Source organism: Cornus florida, unplaced genomic scaffold, assembly GCF_030987335.1.
Source record: "Cornus florida cultivar Cherokee Brave unplaced genomic scaffold, ASM3098733v1 CherokeeBrave_3.0.0_Hap2_Chr11, whole genome shotgun sequence".
In the NCBI taxonomy this organism is placed as follows: Eukaryota; Viridiplantae; Streptophyta; class Magnoliopsida; order Cornales; family Cornaceae; genus Cornus; species Cornus florida.
The window spans coordinates 78,273,004-78,298,682 of record NW_026775581.1 but is presented as its reverse complement, the minus strand read 5'-3'; the positions used below and the strand labels follow the sequence as shown (position 1 = coordinate 78,298,682).

At 36.2% G+C, this 25,679-nt stretch overlaps 1 protein-coding gene across 1 annotated transcript; it reads left to right on the top strand.

The window, feature by feature from the left end:
• Positions 1-8,878: 8,878 nt before the first annotated feature.
• LOC132284287 (histone acetyltransferase HAC1-like) lies at positions 8,879-21,336 on the top strand. The gene is made up of 14 exons (XM_059786379.1): positions 8,879-9,033; positions 10,474-10,756; positions 11,405-12,504; positions 13,230-13,529; positions 13,608-13,886; positions 14,696-14,824; positions 15,299-15,499; positions 15,649-15,791; positions 16,151-16,457; positions 18,006-18,154; positions 18,958-19,036; positions 19,193-19,585; positions 20,516-20,748; positions 20,864-21,336. Exons 2-14 carry the CDS (start codon positions 10,501-10,503, stop codon positions 20,892-20,894), a joined length of 3,600 nt encoding a protein of 1,199 aa, XP_059642362.1. The 5' UTR covers positions 8,879-9,033; positions 10,474-10,500; the 3' UTR covers positions 20,895-21,336.
• The last annotated feature ends 4,343 nt before the right edge of the window (positions 21,337-25,679 follow it).

The window sequence follows — 25,679 nt, the reverse complement described above, 5'->3', positions numbered from 1 at the left end:
TAGATAATGTTCGACTTGATTAAATCAACCATTGTTTCCTTTTTCATATGTTTATAGGGTGCAGCTTCCGCCCATTTGGAAAAATAATCAGTGGCAGCTAAGATATACAAGTGGCCCTTTGAAGACTTGTCTAAAGGACCAACTACATCTAATCCCAATGCATCAAATGGCCATGATGTCACAGTAGGGTGCAACGGCTCCGGTGATTGGTGTATGAAGTTAGCATAGAATTGACATGCTTGACACCTTTTTGCATACTCCAAGCAATCTTTGACCATGGTGGGCCAATAATAACCCATTCTTTTGACACGAAAGTGAAGTTTTGGTCCAGACTGATAGGCTCCACAAATCCCAGAATGTGCTTCCTTCATTGCATGGGTGGCCTCATCATTTGCGAGGCAGCAAAGGAAAAGACCCTCATATGAACGTCTATACAACGTATCATTGTAATAGATGAATCGAGGTGCTCGTCTTCATATTTCAGTCTTATGGCGTTGATCTTCGGGAAGCTTTCCATGTTCCAGATAATCAATGATAGGGAGTCTCCAGTCTTCTTCCTCTTGTGTCCAACAAGAAACCAAATTACTTTCTTCAAATTTATCTTCCAAGATTTGTGGTAAGACCCATCATTGACATACAGGAACATCAACCAAGTCTTCAGCAGCTAACGCCAATGTTGTAGCTAAATTTGCCAAAACATCAGCTATCCAATTTTCTTTCCTCGGAATGTGTTCTAGCATGACGCTATCAAATCGTTCCAACAAACGAGAGGCATAACTTTGGTACGGCACTAGATCATCTTTCTTAACTTCATATTCTTTAAGAAGTTGGTTGATCACCAACTCAGAGTCTCCATATACTTCGAGATCCATGATCTTCATCTCATTTGCCATTTGAAAGCCGATAATCAAGGCTTGATATTCAGCTACATTATTTGAGCAGTTTTCAGTGAGTGCAAAAGAGTACGGAATAACATGTCTTTTTGGAGAGACAAACACTACTCCTGCTCCGACCCCGTCTGCTTGTGCTGCCCCATCGAAAAACATCATCCATGGAGGGAGGATGTCCACAAGGAAGACTTCTTCATTAGGAAAATCTTCAAAAATTTCCCAATCGGCTAGAATAGGATGGTCAGCCAAGAAATCTGCCAGGACTTGTCCTTTCACTGCTTTTCGTGGCACATAAACAATTTCAAATTCGTTGAACAAAATTGACCACCTCGCCAAGCGTCCGAAAAGGACCGGTTTAGACATGACATATTTGAGAGGATTAACCCTTGCAACAAGATATATCGTATGAGCCAAGAAATAATGCCTCAATTTCTTAGAGGCGAAGATAAGTGCCAGGCATGTTTTTTCAATTGGAGGATAATTTCGCTCCGTTGGAGTGAGTCTGCGACTTAAGTAATACAATGCATTTTCTTTATATTCTTCATTATTCTAAGCAAGTAAGACAACCAACGATTCTTCTTGCGCAGCAATGTAAAGTATGAGCGGCTTTCCAGGTACGGGTGCTCCCTATACCGAAGAATTGAGAAGGTACTTTTTGATGCTATCAAAAACATTTTGGCAAGATTATTCCCAGATGAATAGGGCGTCTTTCTTCATGAGTCGGTTAAAAGGTTGCCAACGGCCAGCTAAATTTAAGATGAACCTACGAATGAACGCAAGTTGACCTTGTAAACTTCGAAGCTCATGTAAATTCTTCGGCGGCGGCATATTTTGAATGGCCTCCACTTTATTAGGATCAATCTCAATACCACGATGACGTACAACGTATCCCAGGAATTTCCCTGAAGTTACACCAAATACACAGTTAAGAGGATTCATCTTGAGCTGAAATTTTCGGAGGCGATTAAAACCTGTACGTAGATCCTATAAATGATTCCTTCATTCTTTTGTCTTAACCACCAAGTCATCAATATAACATTCAATAATCTTGTGGAGTATATCGTCGAAGATCCTTTGCATGGCACGCTGGTATGTTGCTCCCGTATTTTTGAGTCCGAAGGGCATAACTTTATAGCAATATATGCCTTTAGGAGTGCAAAAGGCATTTAGTTCCTCTTCTTTTGGAGTCATTCTTATATGATTGTACCCGGAGTAACAATCCATGAACAAGAGAGCTTCATGCCCTGTGGTTGCATCTATAGTGAGTTCGGGGATGGGAAGAAGAAAATCATCTTTTAGGCATGCCTCATTTAAATCACGAAAATCCATACAAATTCGAATCTGTCCATTTTTCTTCTTCACTGGAACAATGCTCGAAATCCATGTTGGATATTTGACCTCACGAATGAACCCTACTTCAATCAATTTGTTAAGTTCTTCCTCTATCCTCGAAACTAGCTCTGGACGGAAGAAACGTTGAGACTGCTTAATCGGACGTGTCCCATGTTTGACAGCAAGATTGTGCACTGCAATTTTAGGATCAAGATCGGGCATCTCTTTGTATGTCCATGCGAAGACATCCTTGTACTCAGACAACAATTGAAAGTAATCAATTTCTTCTGAGGGGCTTAGGAATACACTAATGAAAACTGGTCTGGGTTGATCATCAGTCCCTAAGTTGATTTCTTTGAGTTGATCAACGGTAGCCTGCCCCCCGTCTTCTAGTGTTGGTGGAGCTTTCTCGATGTCATCTGGTTGTTCAGCATCAGGTTCCTCTTCAATAGTGATGTGGTATGAAGTAACACAAGATGATTCGCCAATGTCTTCCACTTCTTTTGCTTGATTAGTGAATACAACGGTTCACCTTCTATCTTTTAATGTAACATCATTGGTGACATCTACCTCTGTCTTACGTTTCATTCGCGAGGGCACTAGGCTCTGAACTTCACTATTGTTCACCACATCAATGCTTGTTTCCTTTGACTTCCCACTCTTGCTACTTTTTAGCGGTGCATCATTGATAGTACCAATTCGAGAAAATACTGACTTTCGAGGTTGAGGTTGTGGAGATTTTCTTCCTTGGTGATGAAAGCTCATTCTATTAAAAACAGAGGCACGAGGCAAACTGCTGACATGAGAACTTGAAACATTTGATTCTTGGCTTGACAACCTGTTGAATACAGATATTCGATCACATGGAACTCCAATACGGTCGAAGACCGATTTTTGATTTATAGTCTGTTGATCTTGTTCATCCTCAACTTCTTCAAACCCAATGTAAAAAGTGTTTGACTTCTTATCCTTTTTTGTGATGTGAATTCGAAATGGCTCAGAAGGTACGAAACTGATACCAGACTTGGGTGGAATAATTTTATGCCCTTAATCTTTCAACTTTTTCTGTGTCTCATTGAGGCCATGCATTTTCTCACCGGTGACCTCTGAATTTAGTTTTCCAAGGTTTACAGGATTTGTAAAATCATACCCCGACTTAGCCATGAGTTGGTATGCTTTAGGATCGAATCCTTCATCAGTCCTTTGTTTTGGAAGTGATCCATGATTGACCAGAGATTGAGAAGGCCATATGAACCCTTTTAACAGAGGCTTAGAAGGCAAAGACTTTTGAATCTTGGTGTGAGGAAGAGTTAACTCTCCTTTCAGCTTTTGCATATCTTCTTTCTCTTTGGTTTGTGTCATCTTTAATTTAAATTCCTTGGTTTCAAGAATCTCAATGACAGGTGATTGCCCTTCTTGTCGTTGAGATTTTGGAACATACTTTAAAATAGGTTTCGTCCAATGTGCTTTTATCGAGACCTTTCTTGTTTTAGCTACCTTTACAATGTCTGTCACTGAAACATCTAATGGATCACTTAACGCTTCTTTTGTTTCTGTAGATTGAACCTCTTGTGCAGATGGATGGCTTGGGATGGGCACTTCCGAAGGTGTATCAGGATCAATATAGAACTTGGCATCGGCAAAATGAGATTCTGCTTCTGTAAATGGTTTATGGCCCGCCACAACTATTTGTACGCCATTATTGTAGAATTTGAAGCACTGATAAAGAGTCGATGGAATGACACCATTACTATGTATCCAAGGCCTTCATAACAACAAATTGTAAGACGTCTTTGCATCAATAACATGGAATAAGGTTTCAGCTTGGAGCTCGCCAATAATTAGTTTTGCCCGAATCATGCCAATAGCTCTCTGTCTTCATTGGTTAAAACCTTGAATAACAAGACGGCTATGAGATAACTCGTCGACTGTGATGCCAAGATTTTTCATCGTAAATTTTGGCATGAGATTCATCGCTGATCCACCATCAACAAGAATTCGAGTAACTCTTTGTTCCTTTATGTAACCAGAAACGAAAAGAGGACAATTGTGCGGCTTCGAACCCAACTGAAGATCTTCGTCAAAGAAAATATTTGGTGCATAACATGAATCCAGCGTACCTCCAACTACTTCATCATCATCGGACTTTTCAATGAGGCAGCATCCTTGGCATGATTCTCCACAGTCTGGGCTTCATCTTGATCCTTGCTATTCTCACCATCAGGGCCCGTTTTAGTTGAAACCATGTAAGCTGTCACAACTTCGTCATCTAGATATCCGTCTGGAAAGAACTCTTGCAAAGTAATAGGCTTCTGGATCCTTTGGCTAATAGAGGCGTGTTTGGTTGACTGTGTCTTCTTGACCCATTTTTTGTTATGGCCAGACTGCTTATGGCGATATTGAGGTTTCTTCTTCCTTTGCCCCTTGTCAGAAAAACTAGTCTGAAAAATGTCAGCTTATTGCTTTCGTGGTTTCTTTCTTGTCACCAAAGTCCATCCTTCTTCATCATCCTGAGGAAAGACCCTTCCAAAGGTTGAAACGTCAAGTGCACTCCCTTTGCCAAGAGAGATGGGGATTGGTTCCAATGAGCCAAACTGGATGGTTGTGCAATATATCTCAGAAGTTGAAGGTTGAGAATGAGCACTCTCCACGACAGAGGTTGTCACAGTAGCAGTAGTATGATTTGAAGTTACAACTTCGTCCGTGTCTAATAAGATTTTTCCTTATTTTGCCAGGTTCATCACCACCTCCTTGAAGATAAAACACTTCTCAATTGGATGACTAACAATACGATGATATTTGCAGTATTTTGGATCATTGACACGTCCCATCTCTTGAGGGCGTTTGCATTCAGGGAGTTCTATAACTTTACTTTCGAGTAAACATTCCAAGATACCAAGGACATTGGAATCGGGGAAGGGGTATTCCTTCTTCTCTAACTTCTTTAGCATAGGACGCTGTCTTTCCCTCTCTTGAAACTAGCGAGGCTTTTTATCATCCTTCTTATTATCTTTAACAGATATTTTGATTGGGGTTGTTGAGATAGCAATGGAATCTTTAGCAGCGGTCTTTGACGACTTATCGCCCTTCTTCCAGTCTTTCTTATCCTTGCGTGGTTCTATGGCCACGGGACTTTTGCCTTCATAGGATTTCATACTGATCTCTATGTCATGGGCACGTGTTGCCAATTCTTCAAATGTGCGAGGTTTTATACCTTGCAGAATGTAAAGAAGGCCCCAATGCATTCCCTACATACACATCTCCACAGCAGAGATTTCTGACAATCGGTCATTGCAGTCAAGACTGAGTGCTCTCCACCGATTAATGTAGTCGATTATAGGTTCATCCTTCCATTGCTTCGTGTTAGTCAACTCTATTATACTAACAGTACAACGAGTGCTATAGAACCTGTTCAAGAATTCTCGTTCCATTTGGTCCCAACTATCAATTGACTCTGACTTTAGGTCGGTGTACCACTCGAACACGTTTTCTTTAAGGGAGCAGACAAACTGTTTAACTAGTAAGTCCCCCTCTGTTCTGGCATTGTTACAAGTCTCGACAAAATGGGCAATGTTTTGCTTGGGGTTACCTTTTCCGTCAAATTGCTGAATCTTCGGAGGTTGGTATCCTACATGCATCCTCATACTGTCGATTCTCCTTATATAGGGCTCTGAGTACATGAGAGTGCTCTGTGAGACGCCTCCATATTGGGCTCGGATTGTATTCGTTATCATATCTTGCAATTGTGCGACAGATAATGAACAGACTGAAGAAACATGATTGGTTTGACTAGCTGCCTGTTCTGTCACCGGCATCTGGTTTTGACTAGCCACCTGTTCTGTCACCGGCGTCTGTTTAGGGTCCTCCATACGAGTACCTTGTGCGGTAGAATTAAGATTCTTTGTCGGCATTGCTGTGGAAGATGTAGGATTCCCAGACGGTGGTGGTTTGAAAATTGCACGATCCCCGTTGGCGGTGTTAAAATTGCACGATTCCCCGTTGGCGGTGTTGTGGAAGATATAGAATACCCAAATTGTACTGGTGATTTACCGAAGGTTTGAACTTCCAATTTGTTCATCAGCGTAGCGATTTGTAAGTCCTTTTCTTCAACAGTCTTTGTGAGGTTCTCAATGGCACGAGACATAGTTGCTAGTTATTCCTCCACCGTAGCAGCTCCAGTCATCATAGCAGCGACCATATCTGAGTATGATAGGCCTTGAGAGTCAACGTTTCTTAAAGTGATTGAATACTCCGAAGTCTGACGTGGTGACTCTGGGGGTGAACCGACACTAGAGCGAGTAACATGGATGGAATGAGGTGAATCTGGTGGTGGAATCTCCTCTGGAACAACGTCAGGGTTCTTGACATGTTCGGTTTTCACGTTTGCCGGCTTTGCAGGATTGGTTTTCACCAAGTCTTGCTGATGTTTGGATGAAGCCATCGCCTGGGACTTACTACGTGTCACAGGGCCCGCCAAGGTACTTCCATCACTTGAATTGGCCTTCATGCCACTTTTCATGGTGGCTTTGGCGTCAACCTTTGTGGTAGCAATGTTCTTTTAGGCTTTCTTGTCTGTCTGAGTCTTAGGGGGAGTCATAGAGTTGGATAGAGAAGAAACTTGCTCATAGGATAAAGAGATTAGAGGCAAAGGAGGTCCACCGGGCGTGCCAAAAATTTGTATACACAAATTTTGTACTCTGCAATAAAGACAAAATATGGGCAAAATAATAATTTATTAAATCAGAATTATTTGGAGTACAATCCTTTGTGATATCTTTTAAAAAAAGAATGGTCTTCTGATTTGATCTCCTTTTTGTTGTTGGTTGGATCCAAGGGCTGCACGAGCTTGTTCTTGAATCACCGTGAAATTTGATGAAGAACGGCACGTCGTTGGATGTGCTTGTTGTCGATCACCGTGGGATTTGATGAAAAACGGCACGTCGTTGGATGTGCTTGTTGTCGATCACCGTGGGATTTGATGAAGAACGGCACGTTAATAGATGTGCTTGATGTTCTTTGTTTTTGAGTTTGGATTCTAAATTTGTGTCTCTGACTTCTAAGTCTCTGGATTTCTGAGTCTCTGGACTTCTGAATTCTGAATTTGTGTCCCCCTCTCCCTTCCCCAGGCCTCTATTTATAGGCTTCTTGGATCCATAGGATGATGACACGTGTCCTCTCTGATAAGGAAAATATCATAACTGGGCCGGACCGATTATATTATGTTAATTATTCTTAAAAATAATTATTCCAAATATATTTTATTAGGAATAATTATTCTTTTTTTTATTTAACCATCTGGACCAGGCTTAATTAAATAATTTAAGTAGACCAAACTTGGGCCAATTAAATAACTTAACTAAACATTAGGCCCATATTTAAGGGGTCCATTTGTCCAAATCAACGTCCACTAAAATTTTAGTGTCTACACCCCTCCATCAGCCGACTGACACGCCTATAGTAGCAAGTCCTGAGAGCATTCATCTTTGGCAACCGTTTCAGCCGACTAACCATGTAGGTCAGCCGGCCGACCAAGGGCTACAAGCCGACTGACCCTCCCTTCTTGACCTGTATATTTGACCCCCTCGTAAAACTGTGATCTCGAAGTATTTTGAGCCCTGGAGTGACTCGTGTGTCCAGTATTGACGTAGATAAGATAGTGTTGACCATAGTAAATCTTGAGTCCGGGTAAGGACCCGGTTAACGGTTTGGACCTTCGAATTCGGGTTGGTACAATTTCCAAAGTTCGAAAATACATATCACAACTCAGTTAGTTCAACATTTTGTGGGATTTGTTTAATTATTCACGCCTATTGTTAGATGACATTGATGTTAATTGAACAATCTGCCTTCAACAATAAAATATTTGTATCATTTTGTGTTTAATTGAAAGTATGCATTCAATTTTGTATTCCATCAAAAATAATATTATTTATGTGCTATGTCTAACATTAAATTTTTTATTCGACCAATAATAATATTATTTGTAGGCCACATCTAACATTAAGGAGACTTAAATTCATAATTTAACTAGTTATCTAAATTGAAATTTTACAAGTCATCATCATATGCCATATTGAAATAGCAATTTTATATGGAAATATAAATATTAAAAACTATAGTCAACAGTTTGTCGTTAGTAAGCAAAATAAGCTAACATGGAGTGAAAAAAATCTAAGTTGGATTATGCTTATGTTTTTTAGCATGTCTATGTAAATTATTTATTTAATTTATTTGCCTAATGTTTAATATTTAGATTAGAAAGTCACATTACCTAAATATAAATCTTAACTTTGCGCCCATTTTTATATGTCATCAATATTAACTGAACAATATGTCTTAAATAATAAAATATTCGTATCATGTGTCTTAATTGAAACTATAACTTGAAATCTTTATTCCATTGACAATAATATTATTTGTATGCTAAATCTAGTATTAGAGAAAGTTAAATTAATAATTCAACCACCTTATTTAAATTGAGATTTTACAAAACATCTCATCTATATAAACATTAAAAACTTAATTCAATAGTAACTAAAATAAGTTACCCCAACTGAAATTTGGATTAGGCTTAGTATGTCCTTGTAAATTACTCCTATTTATTTATTTTTTTTTTTTTGGCCTAAAGTTTAAAATTTTAACTTAACTCTTAAGATAACCAACCGACTGCCAAACAAATAAACCCAGGCCACGCACAACCCAAAAATCTTCCACGACCTTGCTATCGCCGGCTTCACAGTTCACACCGAGTAACCGACAACGAACCGACTTCTAAGTAATCAACCACAGATTCATCAATTTTTCAAATTCGGTAAGATTTATTTCAATTTTTAGGTTTTGTTAATGTTCTTCGGTTGGTAATTCAGATGTCTTTTGGGATACTGTTGGTTGTGCTTTACATGTTTTGGGGTTGTAATCGGGTATTCAGTGTTTTGGGGATGGTTTAATTGTTGGTTTGGTTTTGAAGATACTATGTTTTGAGCTTTTTTTCGAATTTCTTCTCTCATTGTCTGTTTAAGAAAATCAGGACTTGGTTTGGCCAATTACATGACCAATATTTTTGTTCTTGCTTGTGTTTTTATTTGATAAAGGTGTCTTTGTTAACTAAAATTATATTTTTTTTTGTTCCTGCTTGTGTTTTTAGTTTATGCGGTTTCGTCGCTACGTTGTTTTTTCTGTATATTTCTTTTTAATTCAAGATTTTAGCTGATTTTTGTATGTTTATCTGCTGTATATCTATTCTCCCTTTATATCTATATCAACTCCCTTCAAATTATTTCTTGGTTTGAGTTATTTGTGGTACTATTATTTGATTTTATTTATTTATTTATTTAATTTTTGTCGCGTTGTCTGTATATTTATTATCTATGTATATAATTAATTACGTAAAGATGAAGTCATTATACCTTTCACTTTCATACTGTGGTAGCCCAGCATAAATTAATTTTGACATTATTACAAACGCAGAATTACCTTTTTAAAACTTTAGGTGTGATTCATGTAAGTTTACATGATTGACCAGCGTTATGTCCTTGGTGTATATGTGGTCAATGATATTGCGCTTTGATTAATTGTTTTGAATGATGAAAATAAAATAGGGGCAAGTGCGATTTAGAGACTTTTGGGGAGGGGTTCTTGAATCAATAGGATTCAAACTTATTATAGGGGACATATTCTAGGAAAAAGTAAAAATACAAATGGGAATGTAATGAAGAACAAGGGTCAAGAGATTAACTTAATACAGCCTTTTTCGACTTCTCTGGGTCGTGAATCTTGTCTTGCCATTCTGCTCTAACGCCAATAACTTCATCAAACCACATGCTATCTTGTCTTTCCTTTACTCTTTTATATGGATACTTGACTCTTCTTTATTGGTGCAATTGTTGGTCATATAAAAGTATTCTGACTACCACAAATTTCTTGTGAATGACCATGTATCCTTCAAATTCTCTGTCCTTGTATAGAATTTTAAAAGTGCACATGATTGTTTTTTAAAGTAACATTTGAGTAATGTAACATGGCTTTAATCTCAATACACTACACACTGCACAAAATTTCATGGTTATCTTCTATTGAACAACCATATTATGGTGTTGTATCTGCATTTGTCACTGCAAAAATTGACATGTTTATCAGTCACTGTAACTTTGGAATTTGGGCATAATATGATCTCTTCTTCTAGTAGATATGTCATATGATGCTGTTGCTTCACCTGTAATGTAATTATTCAGCCTTTGATCTTGGTTTGCAGAATGAATAAACTCGTATAAACAACAAGATGGACATAAAAGCATACCTTAACAGATCTATCAAGGAGAACATAGTTCGACAGGAAATATGTGATGCTAGGCAAGTACCTTGCTTTCCAGCTTCCTCATATTCACCCATATGTATGACAAATTCAGCTCTGGGGATGTCCCTCGGCTTTCAAGACCCAAGTTCACTATCCCCTACATTTGATTGCTTTGTGACTCCCAGAATCGGACCTAATACATTGAGGACCATCAATGCTTGTGAACGCGACTTCTTTGAAGGTGAGTCATTCTTTATGAGTAAAGGCTGAAAATTCTTGTAATAGATTGTTCTACATATATTTGCACATTTTGGTTGAATGAAAACCTAATTTGATTCTCTATAATTCCCCAACTTGCAAGATTATATGAACATCACAAACATTGTCAAATATTACTAAACAATTGACAAAATATTCTTCTTCTTTTTCTACATTTGGACAACATATTCTTCTTCTTTATCTACATTTGCTCCCACGGACATTATTTTTTGACATTTTCTTTTTTCCTGAATATTTATTCATATATCACCTTGCTGGTCCCATACAATTAAGCATTTTAAATTTCCAAAGTTTCCAAATAACTCCTTACACCATAAAACCCCTGAAACCCGAAGCATGTCCTGAAATTGTCTATCTGGACAAAGGGTTGACATTTTGGCTCATTTTACCAGAATCTGGCAAAAACAATTCCTTCAAAATTTGGTTGACTTAACTCAGATGTTCTATTTGACTCCCTGTAGTAGGTTAAAATTGGGATTGGTGTCACCTTTGCCTTGCAGACGTGCCATCAATATTTTATGGAGTCTCTGGCTGAGATTGTATCTTCCATTCTCCACATGCCCAATTCTTTTTATCTTATATGCTCTCTTTACTTTTTCTTCTTGGCCAGGTGAATTGAACTACTCACACTATAGAGGTTTCATGGAGAATGATCACAATGTTTGTGATGTGGGTTTTGCATTACCGCAGGAGCAAAAATTGGAGTTTCCTTATTCAAATTTGCAGAACTCAGGACAGGGTACACAGTGGATTACTGAAGTCTCTGATATTTTGAATAATCTGATCTACAATCCTCCTAGATCAACGATTGAGGATTTACTGCAATTTCAGCTGTTGATGCCAAGGTCTAAAGAGTTTCATCAGTGGCACCATCAGCCTTATGTGCAACTTGATAAGCTGTGTGAGGCCCAGTCACAGTGTTACCTGGCTGAAGACGAAAAATGTTGTAATGAAACAGCAGGGCAAGAGGCATCTAAGCTGCCTGAGCTCCATTCAGAACAATCTCATGGTATTACTGGTGAACTTTACCAGGGATCTAGAAAACCAAATAATGGTCTCAAAAGGACTTTGTCTGATGGAGATCTTAGTGACACCAACTCTATCATTACAGAAGATGTTCTACCTCCTTCAAAATGTCTGAAGACAGAAAATTTTGATTCCTTTGAAAGTGGAGTTTGTCATGCAGTTGATCCTGCAATTAATCAACCTTATGCATTTGAACAACTTTCATGCATGATGCAACAGCATGAAACTCCAGTAGCTGATAGTTCAGTTGTGATGGAGGTGGACACGGAACTTCTAACTCCCATACAAGGCCCCTCAAGAACTAGTGTAACTTGGAATGATGCCTCAGATACTGCTCAGAGCTTGGACTTCAAGAGTACACCTATTCCTGCTGAAGAGTTTATTGGGGGTTGTAGACAAAGTGAGATAGAGGGTACATGCATAAGTGATAAAAGAAATGCTGTCGCAGAAAATTGTCACTCGGAAGAGCCCCTTGATAGTCATAAAGAGGAGGAGATACAAGTGAGGACCATGTTCGACCAGGCCAGCCCAGAAACAGAAGGTGATTTAATTGCCCCTACAGCCGATAATGAGTCTGCAAAGAAGTCAGAGGAACCAAATATACCAGTCGTGTCTTTTGCTGATTTTTTCACAGCAGAGCAAATAAAGGAGCATATCTCCAGTCTTAGGCAGTGTAATAATCAGGTTTGTAGATCAATGTTGAATTGCTGTTATTGGGTGATTTACTTTCACTTTATTACTTCTGATTATATACTCCTTAAAATGGTTTGTTGATGTAACAAGATTATAGATGTTATATACTCTTAAGTTTAAGTTGTTAGGGAGAGTGTAACTTAAGTATTTTATATACTCAACACGCTGCTCTAAAAGCTTAAATTGTTTGAGCTGGTGTAATTTAAGTATTTGTATACTTTGAAATTTATTTAGCTTGAGATGAAGTTATAGTACTTGCATAAGTTTGCTTCATTCTGCACTGGAAACAAAATACATTATTTTGGTTCATTGGCCAATCGGCTATCTTAGTGTTACTGGGGGACTTAGTTCTTCAACGCGAAGTTCCAATATCTGGTTTTTTTTTTTTTTTTTCCATCATGCAAATGAAATTAGAAAGTGTGTGGATATTTGACTAGAAAACTTACTTAAATTGCTCCTGTTAAATGAAGTGAAATTTTCTTAAAACTTCGACTTATTTGATCGATTTCTTGCAAAATAGGCTTGCGGATTGGAGTGTATACTGCAGTGATTTTTTATACAACCAACAATTTTGTGCCATTAATGCTCTCTCTCTCTCTCCCTTATATAGAGGGAGAGAGATATAACTTTTGTTCTAACGATGCATGTAATATTGACTTGCCTAAACACGATCTGATGTAAATGACTATTATTGCGATGCATTCCATTTGAAACAGAGTATCATGAAGGAAGCATCAGAAAATACAATCGCACATTCTGTTGGTGAAGGCTCGTGCCAGTTGTGTGCCATGGGAAAGCTTGCGTTCGCTCCGGCACCTAAGTATTGCTCAACTTGCGGAGCTCGTATAAAACCCAGTTTGTTTTATTATCACGGGCTGGATGAAAAGGGTGCACAGCATTGCTTTTGTCCCTCATGCTTTAGGGTGTCTCGTGGTGGTACCATCTCATTCCAAGGGGTTTCCATTTCCAAAGCAAATCTGTACAAGGCATGTAATAATGAGGAAAATGAAGAATCGGTAAGCTCTGTCATTTTGTCCGCAGATAAATCTATTCTATAAATTAGTTTTCTGACTCTTATGCTAATGCTACTGCAGTGGGTTCAATGTAATAAATGTGAACAATGGCAACACCAGATATGTGGTCTCTACAATAAGAAACAAGATTTGGAAGGAAAAGCAGAGTATATTTGTCTAAAATGCCGTTTAGAAGAAATAGAAATTAGACCGCAGATGCCCTCATCAAAGACTGCAGCATTTGGAGCAAAAAATCTGCAAAAGACTAGGCTTAGTGATCACATTGAACGAAGGCTCTTTAGGCGTCTCAAGCAAGAGAGAGAAGAGAGGGCAAAGGCTTTAGGGAAGAACTTTGGTGAGGTAAGAAGCAAACACTGTTTAATGAGTTGGAATTTTAAATGGCTTTAATCATCAAAACATATTTAATCAAAATTATATATTTAGATAAAAGAAAATTAATAATAATCCAGTTGGTGATGAATATATATTACTCAAATACTTCTGATTGATCCATAAAACTCTAGACTGAAGGATATAAAACATAAATTGTTGAAGTAGGATCAAATTACACCTGGTGTAAAACAACATTGTTTTACATCATATTTGTCCAAGCCCACCATTGGATTGCATACTCTTCCCATGCTTGCCACGCTAACCATTTGGCTGGTTGGAGACTCAAGAGTTTTTACATTTAGAGAATTTTCAAATAAGGTTTATTTATTTTAGTTAAGAATGAGATGGCTAAAGAAATGAGATCACATGTTATTCATGATGGAGGTACCCAATTTAATGATAGGCCTGGACAAATTAAGAATCCTGCATAAAGTTGAGTGGAATAAAAATTGTTATATTATTCTACAGGTGGAACTTGATCATACCTTCTGTAACTAATATTATATGGGATTCAACACATTTGACAATCACTACATAATATGCATTTTTATGTCAACCAATACACTTATATTTAAAGGTACTTATTTTCTGTAATTGCATGCTACTTATCCACTTTCTTTTGTTCTTTGTATCCAACATTTTTTTTCTTTTATTGTATATGAATAGCTCATACCATGTATGCTGCTTCTTTTCTTCCTTTTTGGTCTTAATAAGAGAATATTGAAATCTACTTCAGCTGCTTGATATTTCATGTATAAGTTTTGACCTGTTATTAGGTACCTGAAGCAGCTGATCTCGTTGTCAGAGTGGTGTTATCTGTCAAAAAACAATTGAAAGTGAAACAGCAATTTTTAGATATCTTCCAAGACGAGAATTATCCTTCAGAATTCCCATACAGATCAAAGGTGAGACAAATTTAAGTGATCCATAAATTTTTTTCGCTTTACTTAATCTTTCTTAGGGCAACTTACTGAAGATCATTTGAGATTCTGAAAGTACCAAGAAGCTCTCTTTAGGTTGATTAATATCATTGATCTTGTCTTAAATACCTGAAAGAATAATAAACTCTATTGAGGTTTTGGATTGACTTCTTGTTTTCACCGCTGACCGCTCCCTGTTATTAATCTTCAGTTTATTATTTTCTTGTTCTTTTCACTCTTTCAATGGACTTTACTATTATAAGGGCCAATACAATCAGTTTTTCATCATTTGAAAATTAAAGGATTGAAGTGAGTGTGTGTTGATGTATAGCCACGTGGGAGGTCATGTTATTTCAAATGCTCTAAGAAATGTCTGTTATTTTCCTGAAATATTCTTTTTTGTGGCTTTACCCATGTTTTGGCACCGCTGTTAACTATTTTTGTGGTTTTCCCAATCAGGTGATTCTTTTGTTTCAGAAAATTCAAGGTGTAGATGTATGCCTTTTCGTAATGTATGTTCAAGAGTTTGGTTCAGAATGCTGTCCACCAAATCAACGTTGTGTTTATATATCGTATCTTGATTCTGTCAAGTACTTCATACCAGAGATAGATACTGTTAATGGCGATGCTCTTCGTACCTTCGTTTACCATGAAATTTTGGTAAATACCTTTTTTTATCATAAATTGGATTAAAGAGCTTCTAAAGTTTCTATTTTTTTGATAGGAATATTTAAAATTTTTAATTCACACGTGTAAATAACAAGATTTGCTTCGTTTTTTTTTTTTTTTTTTCCCTGTATCATTATCAGATGGGATACCTAGAGTATTGCAAGAAACGAGGTTTTTCAACCTGCTATATATGGGCCTGCCCACCTTTAAAAGGAGAAGATTATATTTTATATTGCCATCCAGAGACACAGAGAACACCAAAAGCTGATAAGCTGCGGCGGTGGTAATTCCCTCTCTCTCTCTCTCTCTCTCTCTCTCTCTGTGTGTGTGTGTTTGTCTGTCTGTTCTGTCTGTGTGTTTGTGACTCACATCGACATATATATGATTGCATGAGTGCAATTAAGATATGTGCTAACTGGTAGCATTTCTTGTGCATCTTGTTCTTGAGGATTATTAAACTTGTACCGAGATCAGCCTTTTGGGTTAGGTGGCTGTTTCCATATGTGGTCATCACACACCAAAGCATTGCCTGAATAGTGAATAGTCCATTACATATGTTGATCTAGGTAGTTTGTGCTCAGATTCTGTGTCTGCAGCTTTTGCCTGTGTGCATGTCTTGACTGGAAGATGTTCCACTTGCAGGTACAAGTCAATGCTAAAAAAAGCAGCCAATGAGAACATTGTGGTGGATACCAGTAATTTATATGATGAATTCTTTATTTCTACTGGAGAAAGCCAAACCAAGATAACTGCAGCTCGTTTACCATATTTTGATGGTGACTATTGGTCAACTGCTGCTGAAAATGTGATTAGAAATATTGAGGAAGAAAGTGGAGGAGATTTACAAAGGAAGGTGAAAAAACTAACGACACAGAGAAATTTAAAAGCCATGGGGCATACCTCCAATCCTTCTGGTGATGCAGTGAAAGATATTCTACTGATGCATAAAGTAAATTTCTGCTCGACATTTTCCTTCTTTATTCATATAATGTTTACAGATGTCACTGATTTGTGTTATTTAGGGCTCTGATTAATTCTTCTTGTGCTATAGGGTGACATACTGTGCTAGGCTTTTAGTATATATCTTCGGAACTTCTATGGCTAGACAATGGCAACCAAATTTTAATAACAGTGATTACTTAATTTGGCCATTCAAGTGCCCCAAAGGTGTCAAATCAGGGCTCATAAAGTGTCCATGCAGTGGCCAAAAAGTTTGGAACAACTCTGGGTTGGATTAAATAAAGCTTACCAAGGTCTTAAGCATGGCCGGAATGGGTTCCCCCAAATATAATCTAGAAACCACCTTAGTGGCCTAAAAAATAATCCATGCCCCCGAGAAAAAAATATGGAACTGAAATAAGTTAGTTTCCCGTGTCACAGGTAAAGTTTCTCCAAAAAAAAAAAAAGGGAAAAAAAAGAAGACGACATTTCTCCCTATTATACATTGTGAGCAAATAGAACGAAAATTTTCCATTAAATATTAGAGGCTCTCTCTCTGCATGGGAGACTGGATCTTCAACAATGTCAAATTAAAGCAAAGACCAACTAAATAGACAGGATTAGCTGAAACTGCTTATCAAATAAGATTATTTATTTATTTCTATTTTTGATTTCATGTTTGGACTGCTTGCTGATAGATGACGTGTTGCGTGATTCTAAATAGCGATTAGAGTTCCTTTAAGCAGAAACTTCCCTCATTATAGACCACATAATTAACGAATTCTTTGCTTTCTCAAAAAAATAGAAAGTTACCTGTATAAATTAGCATAGGTTTATTTATTTATCTTTTCATGTGTTTGATCCTTCTCCCTCCACAACTTGTAAAGGATAACATGCCTCCTTCAAATGACATAGCAAGCTCCAAAAGAGTTTAATTAAAAAATTGTTTTATGCTCTTAGTTCAAAGGTTACCACCAGGCTAATAGGTCAGGTGGTATCTAAATTGGACTCCAACCTACGTGTCAAAGGTTCAAGTTTCTGTGTTGTCTTGAAAGAAAGAAGGTACCGAAGACACGATGTCATGCCCATTCTTGTAGTCACTTGGTTATGACTTCTTCTTAGTACCTAATACAGGCAAGGGATCCGGTGGATGCCTAATGGACACATTGATTTGCTACAGTTAAAAAAACTTTACCTGATACTGATAGCCTATCTAGCATCTTCAGTTTCATGTAATTGGTATAGCTTAATTTGAAATTTTTGTTCAACTAAATTTGGACCATGCTTGCATTTGTCAAAAAATTCTAAATCATCAAAGAATGATGATAAACTGAAATCTCTCCCTTATCTTGCGTGGTACCCTATGATATGTGAAACTTCAAAATTTGTACTAGTACTTGTGGGCCACAACTTGATATGGGACTATAAAGATATGGGATATGTATTTGATGCATCTAGAAACACATCATTTTGCATTATATCAAAAGCTATTGCTTTTCTTTTTATTTGATGAGATTTTAACAGTTTGTTATTGCTGCTGTTCTTTTTCCCTTGATAGCTGGGGCAAACCATCTTACCCCGGAAGGAAGACTTTATAATGGTCTACTTGCAATACACTTGCACGTGCTGCCATGAAGTGATACTAACTGGAAGCAGATGGATTTGCAATCAATGCAAAAATGTTCAGGCTGTTCAGCTATGTGAAAGGTAATTGCTGTGGTAAAGTCATGTTTTATTCTTCATCTTTTTCCCCTTTTGTTCTTCATCCTTACTAGAGATATACATCTTTCATTTGCTATGGAGTATGCCCTTATAATCTGGTTATTGTTAAATACTTAAATGCCTGTTATCAGTTTGTTAAGTTTGTTTTCCCTCCTGCCATCTCTTATATTTTTATTTTTATTTTTCCCCATTAAGTTCATCCCTTCTTTTTTCTTCTCAACTATTACATTTCTTGTAATAAATATCCAATTGAGTCTTTCTTACAGCCTTCCTTTAATTGCAAGCTTTGGTAGTTCTCAAAAGTCACTTCATCCTACGATTTAATATGATATATGAAGAAGTCAATGAGGAATAGGAAATTAGGAATTAGATCTTAAGTGGCCTCTTTGACATTCTCTTTTGGCTAACAAAGGTGTTACAAATCCATTTATTGTTGAGTCAAATTTCTATGGCTTTGACTCGTTTTTTAATATGATGTGCATCAGGTAGGTATAGGAAGGGTTCAATATGTAGGTATAGGAAAGGTTGATTATGAAACGTGGCTTAGGTCAGCTAAATGAATCCTACTTTTCCATTCCTGCTCTAATGCCATTACCTCAATCGGACTATTTATTGACTTCATGAAGTGTATTAACTGAGTCATCTTATAATACTTTATTTTTTATTCATCTCACCCTTTCATATATGCTTCAGTTGCCATGATTTTGAGAAAAATGTCAGTGACAATGTATTACAGTAGTCATCTTATAATATTTTTTTCTTTATTCATCCTTTCATATATGCTGCAGATGCCATGCTGTCAAGCAAAATGTCAATGAGGATGGAACGCACACTTCCCAGAGCGGGGGAAGACACTTACTCTCTCAGGTGAATCCCAAACACCAAAATTTCCAATCACCACCAATTGTCTTTATAAGAAGCAGGAATAATTTCTTTAGCACATGCTTTAATTTATAATAACTTTCAGTACCTGTTCATGTTTAAATTTTCTTCCTTATGCATATTGTTTCTTATACTTTTCAGGTGGTGGTGGATGATGTGTCTGCTGATACTGAAGACAATGACTTATCTTTCGATAATGATTTCTTTGAGATTAGGCATACATTCTTAAACTTCTGTCGGGAGAACAATTATCAGTTTGATACACTTCGTCATGCTAAGCATTCTTCACTGATGATCCTGTATCATCTCCGGAATCTGATAGCACCAAGTTCTGGGACCAACTGCAGCATTTGCCATAAGGATATTATGGTAAACCAGGGCTGGCATTGTGAGACATGTCCAGAGTTTGATGTTTGTGCTGCATGCTATCAAACAAAAAATGGTGAGTGTCGTGTTCATCATAAGTTAACTAGGCGTTCTGCTGCTGCTAATTGTGAGTCAAACAGTAACCAGACTCAGCCTCAGCAAGTAAAGGTATGGAGAAAATCTCTTATAAGCTTAATTATAATATTTAGATCCCACATGTCCAATATCTGATTCTTTTCACATTCAAACCGAGAGACATGGGTCATTATTTCTAAATTAAATATTAAAGCAATAAAGTGTTTTAGAAGCAAATTGGGTGTTCTACTTTTATTTGCAATTTTATTTGCCAGAGGTATTTAACCAATTATAGAGGAATGTATTTCCAAAGATCTATTCCTTGATCGCAACACTAACCAATACGGCAAGGACGTAGTCGTCCTTTTGGTTGACCAAGAAATGGAACTAGCTTGGAAACATTTTCAAAACACAATAATTATTGCAAAATTAAATTCGAAATGCTTGGAATATAAAGTAAAATTATATGAGTTATATAAGTGAAATAATTTAATACAAGGCCTGCTCGTCCATCTAAATGAGAGGAAAGTAGGAAACAAGGGTGGAATTGATTAGTAAATGCAAAAATATAAATAAATCATCAAATAATATAAACAGTACTTTACTGGTGAAAAACAAGCATAAATGATTTTAAAACTAATTTTGGCATGTAATAGTGAATCATTATAATCACATATGACACTTCCTTTTTGTTGGCTGTTGAGATAGTGTTGACATGGGGAAATTTTTTAACTGTTTCATTATTTAAACCATTCTTTTGTATGTTTCCAAGTAGGCAAATTTTCATAGAAACATGTCAATTTTGGATTTCCACTCGTGTTTCTCTTCATACATTAGGCTGTTTCTGTAGAAACAAAGTATAATTTGATCCTTTCTTAGTTTAATGTAATATGTTGTTTATTGATGTTTGCAATTGGCTTGTTAAGAATTTTTATAAGCATTTCTTGGCCAATATTTGCTCACACCCTGCCTGATGAGTATCATCGTGCGTATTTTGAACTTTTATGTAATTTGGTGGTGCAGTTGAATGAATTAGTGGATGTTCTTCCACATGCCTTTCAATGCCGTGCAACCCAAAGCAATCCATGTTCCTACCCGATGTGCCTTCAAATCAAAAGACGCTTAATGCATGCACGTCAATGCAGCAGTCTTTCTTTGGGTCGTGGGCATTGTAAACTATGCCATTCAACCAGGATGATACTGAAGTCCCACTCAAAAATTTGTAAAGATTCAGATTGCAGAATACCGAGTTGCAGGTGCGTTACACTGACAGCTCCATATTTCTTGATTTCAATTATTAATTTCTAATGGAATTAGTATTAATAATGCCTGCCGAAATCCTAACGAGCATTGTGTATTTTGAACATGCAGGGCTGCGAAGAGTAGGTTAGAAAAGGTCTAATTTCAGTCTAAAACTCGGCGAAGGGCTGCTGCTACGGGTCATGAAGCACCCGAGGTTGCTGGAAACAGTTGATTGTTTGAGTGTATAGTAATACCGAGGTTACTGAAACAGTTGATTGTCCAAGTGTATGGTAATAGATGGATCATCAACGACAACACCCGAGGTTGCTGGAAACAGTTGATTGTCCGAGTATAAAGTTATAGATGGATCGTCAACGACAGCAGCCGCTTATACTGATCAATACCATTCAAAGTAGTAATATTTGAATATACTGACTTGTTTCTTTTGATGGTTGTATAGATTACTTCACTGCACTGTGCAGTGAGTTCATTCAAACAGTGTCTCATTTGTAACTCCAGAATAGTAATCATGTGAATAAAAGGGGATGCCATTTATGAATAAAAATATCCGGTGATCGATTTTTACCTTCTAGACATGAAATCAGTGTGTGTGTGTGTGTGTGTGTGTGTGTTTTTTTTTTTTTCTTCTCCTCTCTCTACTGATAATTTGATTGTACCTTAACCAATTAAGCTTTTAGTGAAATTCAATCTCTTAAATTCCCTTGGTTGGGATTGGCGACGATCATAAGACCTTAATGGCTGAACTGGTAGCTTTGGTATTGTGGCCTAATGGAACATTTGGTTTGTATACTGTCAGCTTATAGTTTGTTTTTAACAAGTCTATTATTGGCTCAAGATGTAATATTTTTCAAACAGTTGAGTCTGATCTGATTTTGTTACTAGGTGATATGGGCTGTTTGTTGGGTTAATCACAATATGTCGTGGAACTTCGGCTTTATTTTAACATTTTAGTTGCACGTAATTGTGATTGGTTAAGGTATGGTTCTGAACTATTTAATAATTTTTCGTACTATATTGAGTGTTCAAATATCTTTTGAATTTCAACATCGATAGAATATAAGGAAAAGAAGAACACTATTATATAATATTCAATTCTTTTTTGTATTCAAATATACAAATGCTTTTTCAATGTTTTATATCAACAAATAATATTTATTATTGGTATCATTTTCAGAAAACAGTTATCATGTCCAAAGAAATTGAAAATGAAATTAATAATTTAAATTAAAATAATAGTCCACCTAGCACATCTTTTTTCTTAGGGAAAGCCAAATAATGCAATTTCATTTCAATTTACTTGAAATTGTAATTATATAATTTGAACGCATGGATGAATACTTCAGGAACATTTTTGTAGTAAAAAAAAAAACTAATAGGTGTAAATGCTTTCAAGTAAATTGAAAAATAAAAGATAGAAAATGAGGAGGGCTTTGATGTCTTGATGAGTTTGATCAAACCATGCCCTCAATCTCTCTCTCTAAGATCGCATTTTTCTTTGCATCTCTCTTTTCATATCGCATCACTGTTCGCAAATTAATCCAAAAAACCAATGAACAAAATACTAAAATAGTGGAACACTAGGCAAATCCAAAATCGACAATTTTGGGGGCATGGTTCTCATAAAAATAAAAATAAAAATTGCTAGTTTTAATATCTTTTGTATTATTCTTATTAAGATGTTTTTATAATAATGTTAAATTTCAAAAATCAATTGAGAATTTGAATCTTATTCTTATTTTAATGGGGTACAATTTTGAATAGATCGAGTCGGATACCTTTGCTAAATAGGAGTGATTATGAAATTGAAGTCTAGCTATCGTCTTCAGCTAAAATTTAAAATTGAGATTTACAAATCCTTAACACGTCTACTTCACTTGAGTTGCAATCCAATCTATAGAACATTGAGAATAAATACTAACATCTCGTATGTGTGTGTATTATCAAAATCTCGTGCATAAATTTGAACTACTCTTTACAAACTATATTAGAAAGAACAAAAATAATCCCAAAGAGTTTTGTTTTTCTCACTGTGAGTTGAAAAAATAAATAAATAATTTTGTTCACTAAACAAAGCTATCAAGTATCAACATACTTTAAGCATGTATGAAAAACACGAAGATAGAGTTTAAAATAAAATAAAATAAAATAAAATAATGTAATGAACATACGAATTTAATGATAATTAAATCTCATGACAATGAGTTATCCATTCGAATTTGTTTTTTATTAAACCTCCTCACTATTATTAATTATAAGTTCTCTACGACTAAGCTTTTAAATTAAGGTAATTAAAATTGGTTTCACAATCAATACCTCTCAAAATAAATAGTGAGGGATTAAATATCAACAAGGGCAAATAGGGAGATGACCTATATGTTCACTTCTTTTCACAGTAGCAATGAGAGTTCGATTTCCAACCTTCGCACCTACTAACTTATCATCTAACTATTCTTATCATGGATATATATATATATATATATATATATATATATATATATATATATATTGACCTCTTTCCTCAGATGCTTTTCTCCTCACTGGACTCCTAGAGACTGCAATTGGGTGGCCCACGTCATTAGCAAACGGGCCCTCCAAATTGATTTGCAGTGCTAAACCTGGCCCTGCTGGCTTGTCCAATCTGTAATTGTTTAGGCCTCTGGTCTTGTTCCTTTTGATTCATATTTCTGTGCTCATTCTGTGAAAAATGAAATGGGTATGTGAGAGTCCTTTAGTTTTTTGTTTTTTTTTTTTTTTCTAATGACTTTCTCTCAATATTAGTTAGACATATCCACTTGCGTTTGGACAATAAAAAATAAAATAAAAAAATCTAATCCGACAGTAGGAGAAAAGTTGAAAGAAATGATTTATTTTTATTTTTTATATTAGTTTTAATTAAAATCCTTTTGAGAACATTCATAAATATGGTACTATAGTAGATGATTTGAATTTCTTAGGTGCAAGAGTCGACTTGGGATTAGATAACATTGTTCTGGTTAATAAATTATGTAAGAATGGTTTGTCAATTATCATGGAGATAGTTTATACCATCAAAAGGTCAAAAAAAAAATGATAATAAATAAAAATCAAAAAATTTTTACAACCGTTTTGACTTGAAAAGAACCATGTACAAGTATAATAGAACAAACATCAATACACTCTAATTTTGCTAGCGATGTATATTGTTTTATGATCAAATTTCATTGTTTACATAAATGAAGTTTATGTATGTTGTTTTACGATTAAGTTTCATCAATACACACTAATTTTATTAGAGATGGTGGTCTCGCGATTCCTAGTGGGGTGTTACGGCGGAGGCTATAATGATCAGCTCTGGTTATTTGTGAGATAGTGCTCTACTCCATCAAGAGAAAAAGGAAAAAAAGAAATCCATCGAGTTAGACTCAACTAGTTTGAAATTTAACATTTAAATTTAAGTTTTGGGCGCGATTATTACTATTTTGGACTTTAAATAATTTACTTGCCATTGCATTTGAGAGCATGAAAGTGGAGATGAGGATTTTGAATTGGAGAAAATGATTTTCTACTTTACTCCAATTCATCTCCAAAACACTAATTCCATAGTATTAAAATGTGCCTGAGATGGATCCTACCAGAGAAGCTGTTGAGGCATTAGCATCAAATGTGTAGTTTGTATTAGGTTACAAATGAACTGAGATATTCATAATTCGGATTTCACTCTTTGAACCTAAATTTTAAGTCGGTCATTCAGAAGCTCATTTATTGACAAGGATTTTAGCCTAGCGAAAATATATATATATATGGCTTCTTTATTTTATTATTATTATTATCGGTTTTGTTCAAAATGGGCTTTTTTATTTTATTACCCTTCCATAATATAGCCCATATCGAACCAAACTGGACTCAGTCCGTAAGGGCTTGTCAATACAAACTTTTGTAGACTGGCTTTTATAAAATTGTACATGCACATTGTTGGTTCTCAAATCATTTTTTAAGAGACTCTACTTACAAGTAAACTTGATAAGTAAATTAATTAAAAATGTTTCATTGATAATTTTTTAAACACGAATTCAACCCAAGTCTATTTCGTAATTTAATTTTTAAAATGTCACAATTTGGATGTGAGCCCGAGATAAGCCCATATACGAGCGAGATCGAAAGAGAGATTTGGCAAACCAACTTCAAGCAAGAATGAAGAGAATAAAGATCTGAATATAACTGGAATATTATTAGATACACTTCTGCTAACAAAGGTTCTCTCCCCTACTATCACGGGGCATTTCATAAACAATAGAACCTGAAATTTGAATACAAAGAGAGTGAAGTGGTATTGTACATGTAGAGAGGGGTATGGACAAAACTATCCTAAATGTATGTGTGTTTTCTGTATCCACCTCCAATGGCGTCAATCTCTTCTCCTATCATTTTTACTCTCTCCACGAGCGTCCTCTCTTGAAATGCCAGTCATCATCACTACTCGAACCATAACCTACAGCACCAAAACCACTACTCTTCCTGTGATGATGATGACGACATCTTCGTGATAGACGGCATTTTTAGTTGCCCTGTGATGATCCGACAAGAGCTTTCGTTTCTTGGAGACCAAAGCTTCTTCCTTTGCAAAGCTGAAGTTGGAGAAGACTCTAACCGTCTGTTGCTCTAGGTGGTCTGCTCTTCCTATTCTGGCACTTGATTTGGGTGGTGTTGCCGATGGTGGTGGTCTGGCGTTTCCTAGTGAGGTGTTACGGCGGCGGCTGTGATAATCAGCTCCAATTGTTTGTGAGATAGTGCTCTACAGCATCAAGAGAAAAAATGAAAAAAGAAATCAATCAACTATTTTGAAATTTAACATTTATATTTAAGTTCCGGGCGCGATATACATATTATTACTATTTTGGACTTTAAACAATTTACTTGCCATTGCATTTGAAAACATAAAAGTGGA

Excerpts from the sequence above, each read along its gene's own strand:
- LOC132284287 (XM_059786379.1), top strand. The coding sequence starts at position 10,501 with ATGGACATAAAAGCATACCTTAACAGATCTATCAAGGAGAACATAGTT. Across the intron at positions 13,530-13,607 it reads ATGAGGAAAATGAAGAATCG|TGGGTTCAATGTAATAAATG; the intron begins GTAAGCTCTGTC and ends ATGCTACTGCAG. Across the intron at positions 14,825-15,298 it reads AATTCCCATACAGATCAAAG|GTGATTCTTTTGTTTCAGAA; the intron begins GTGAGACAAATT and ends TTTCCCAATCAG.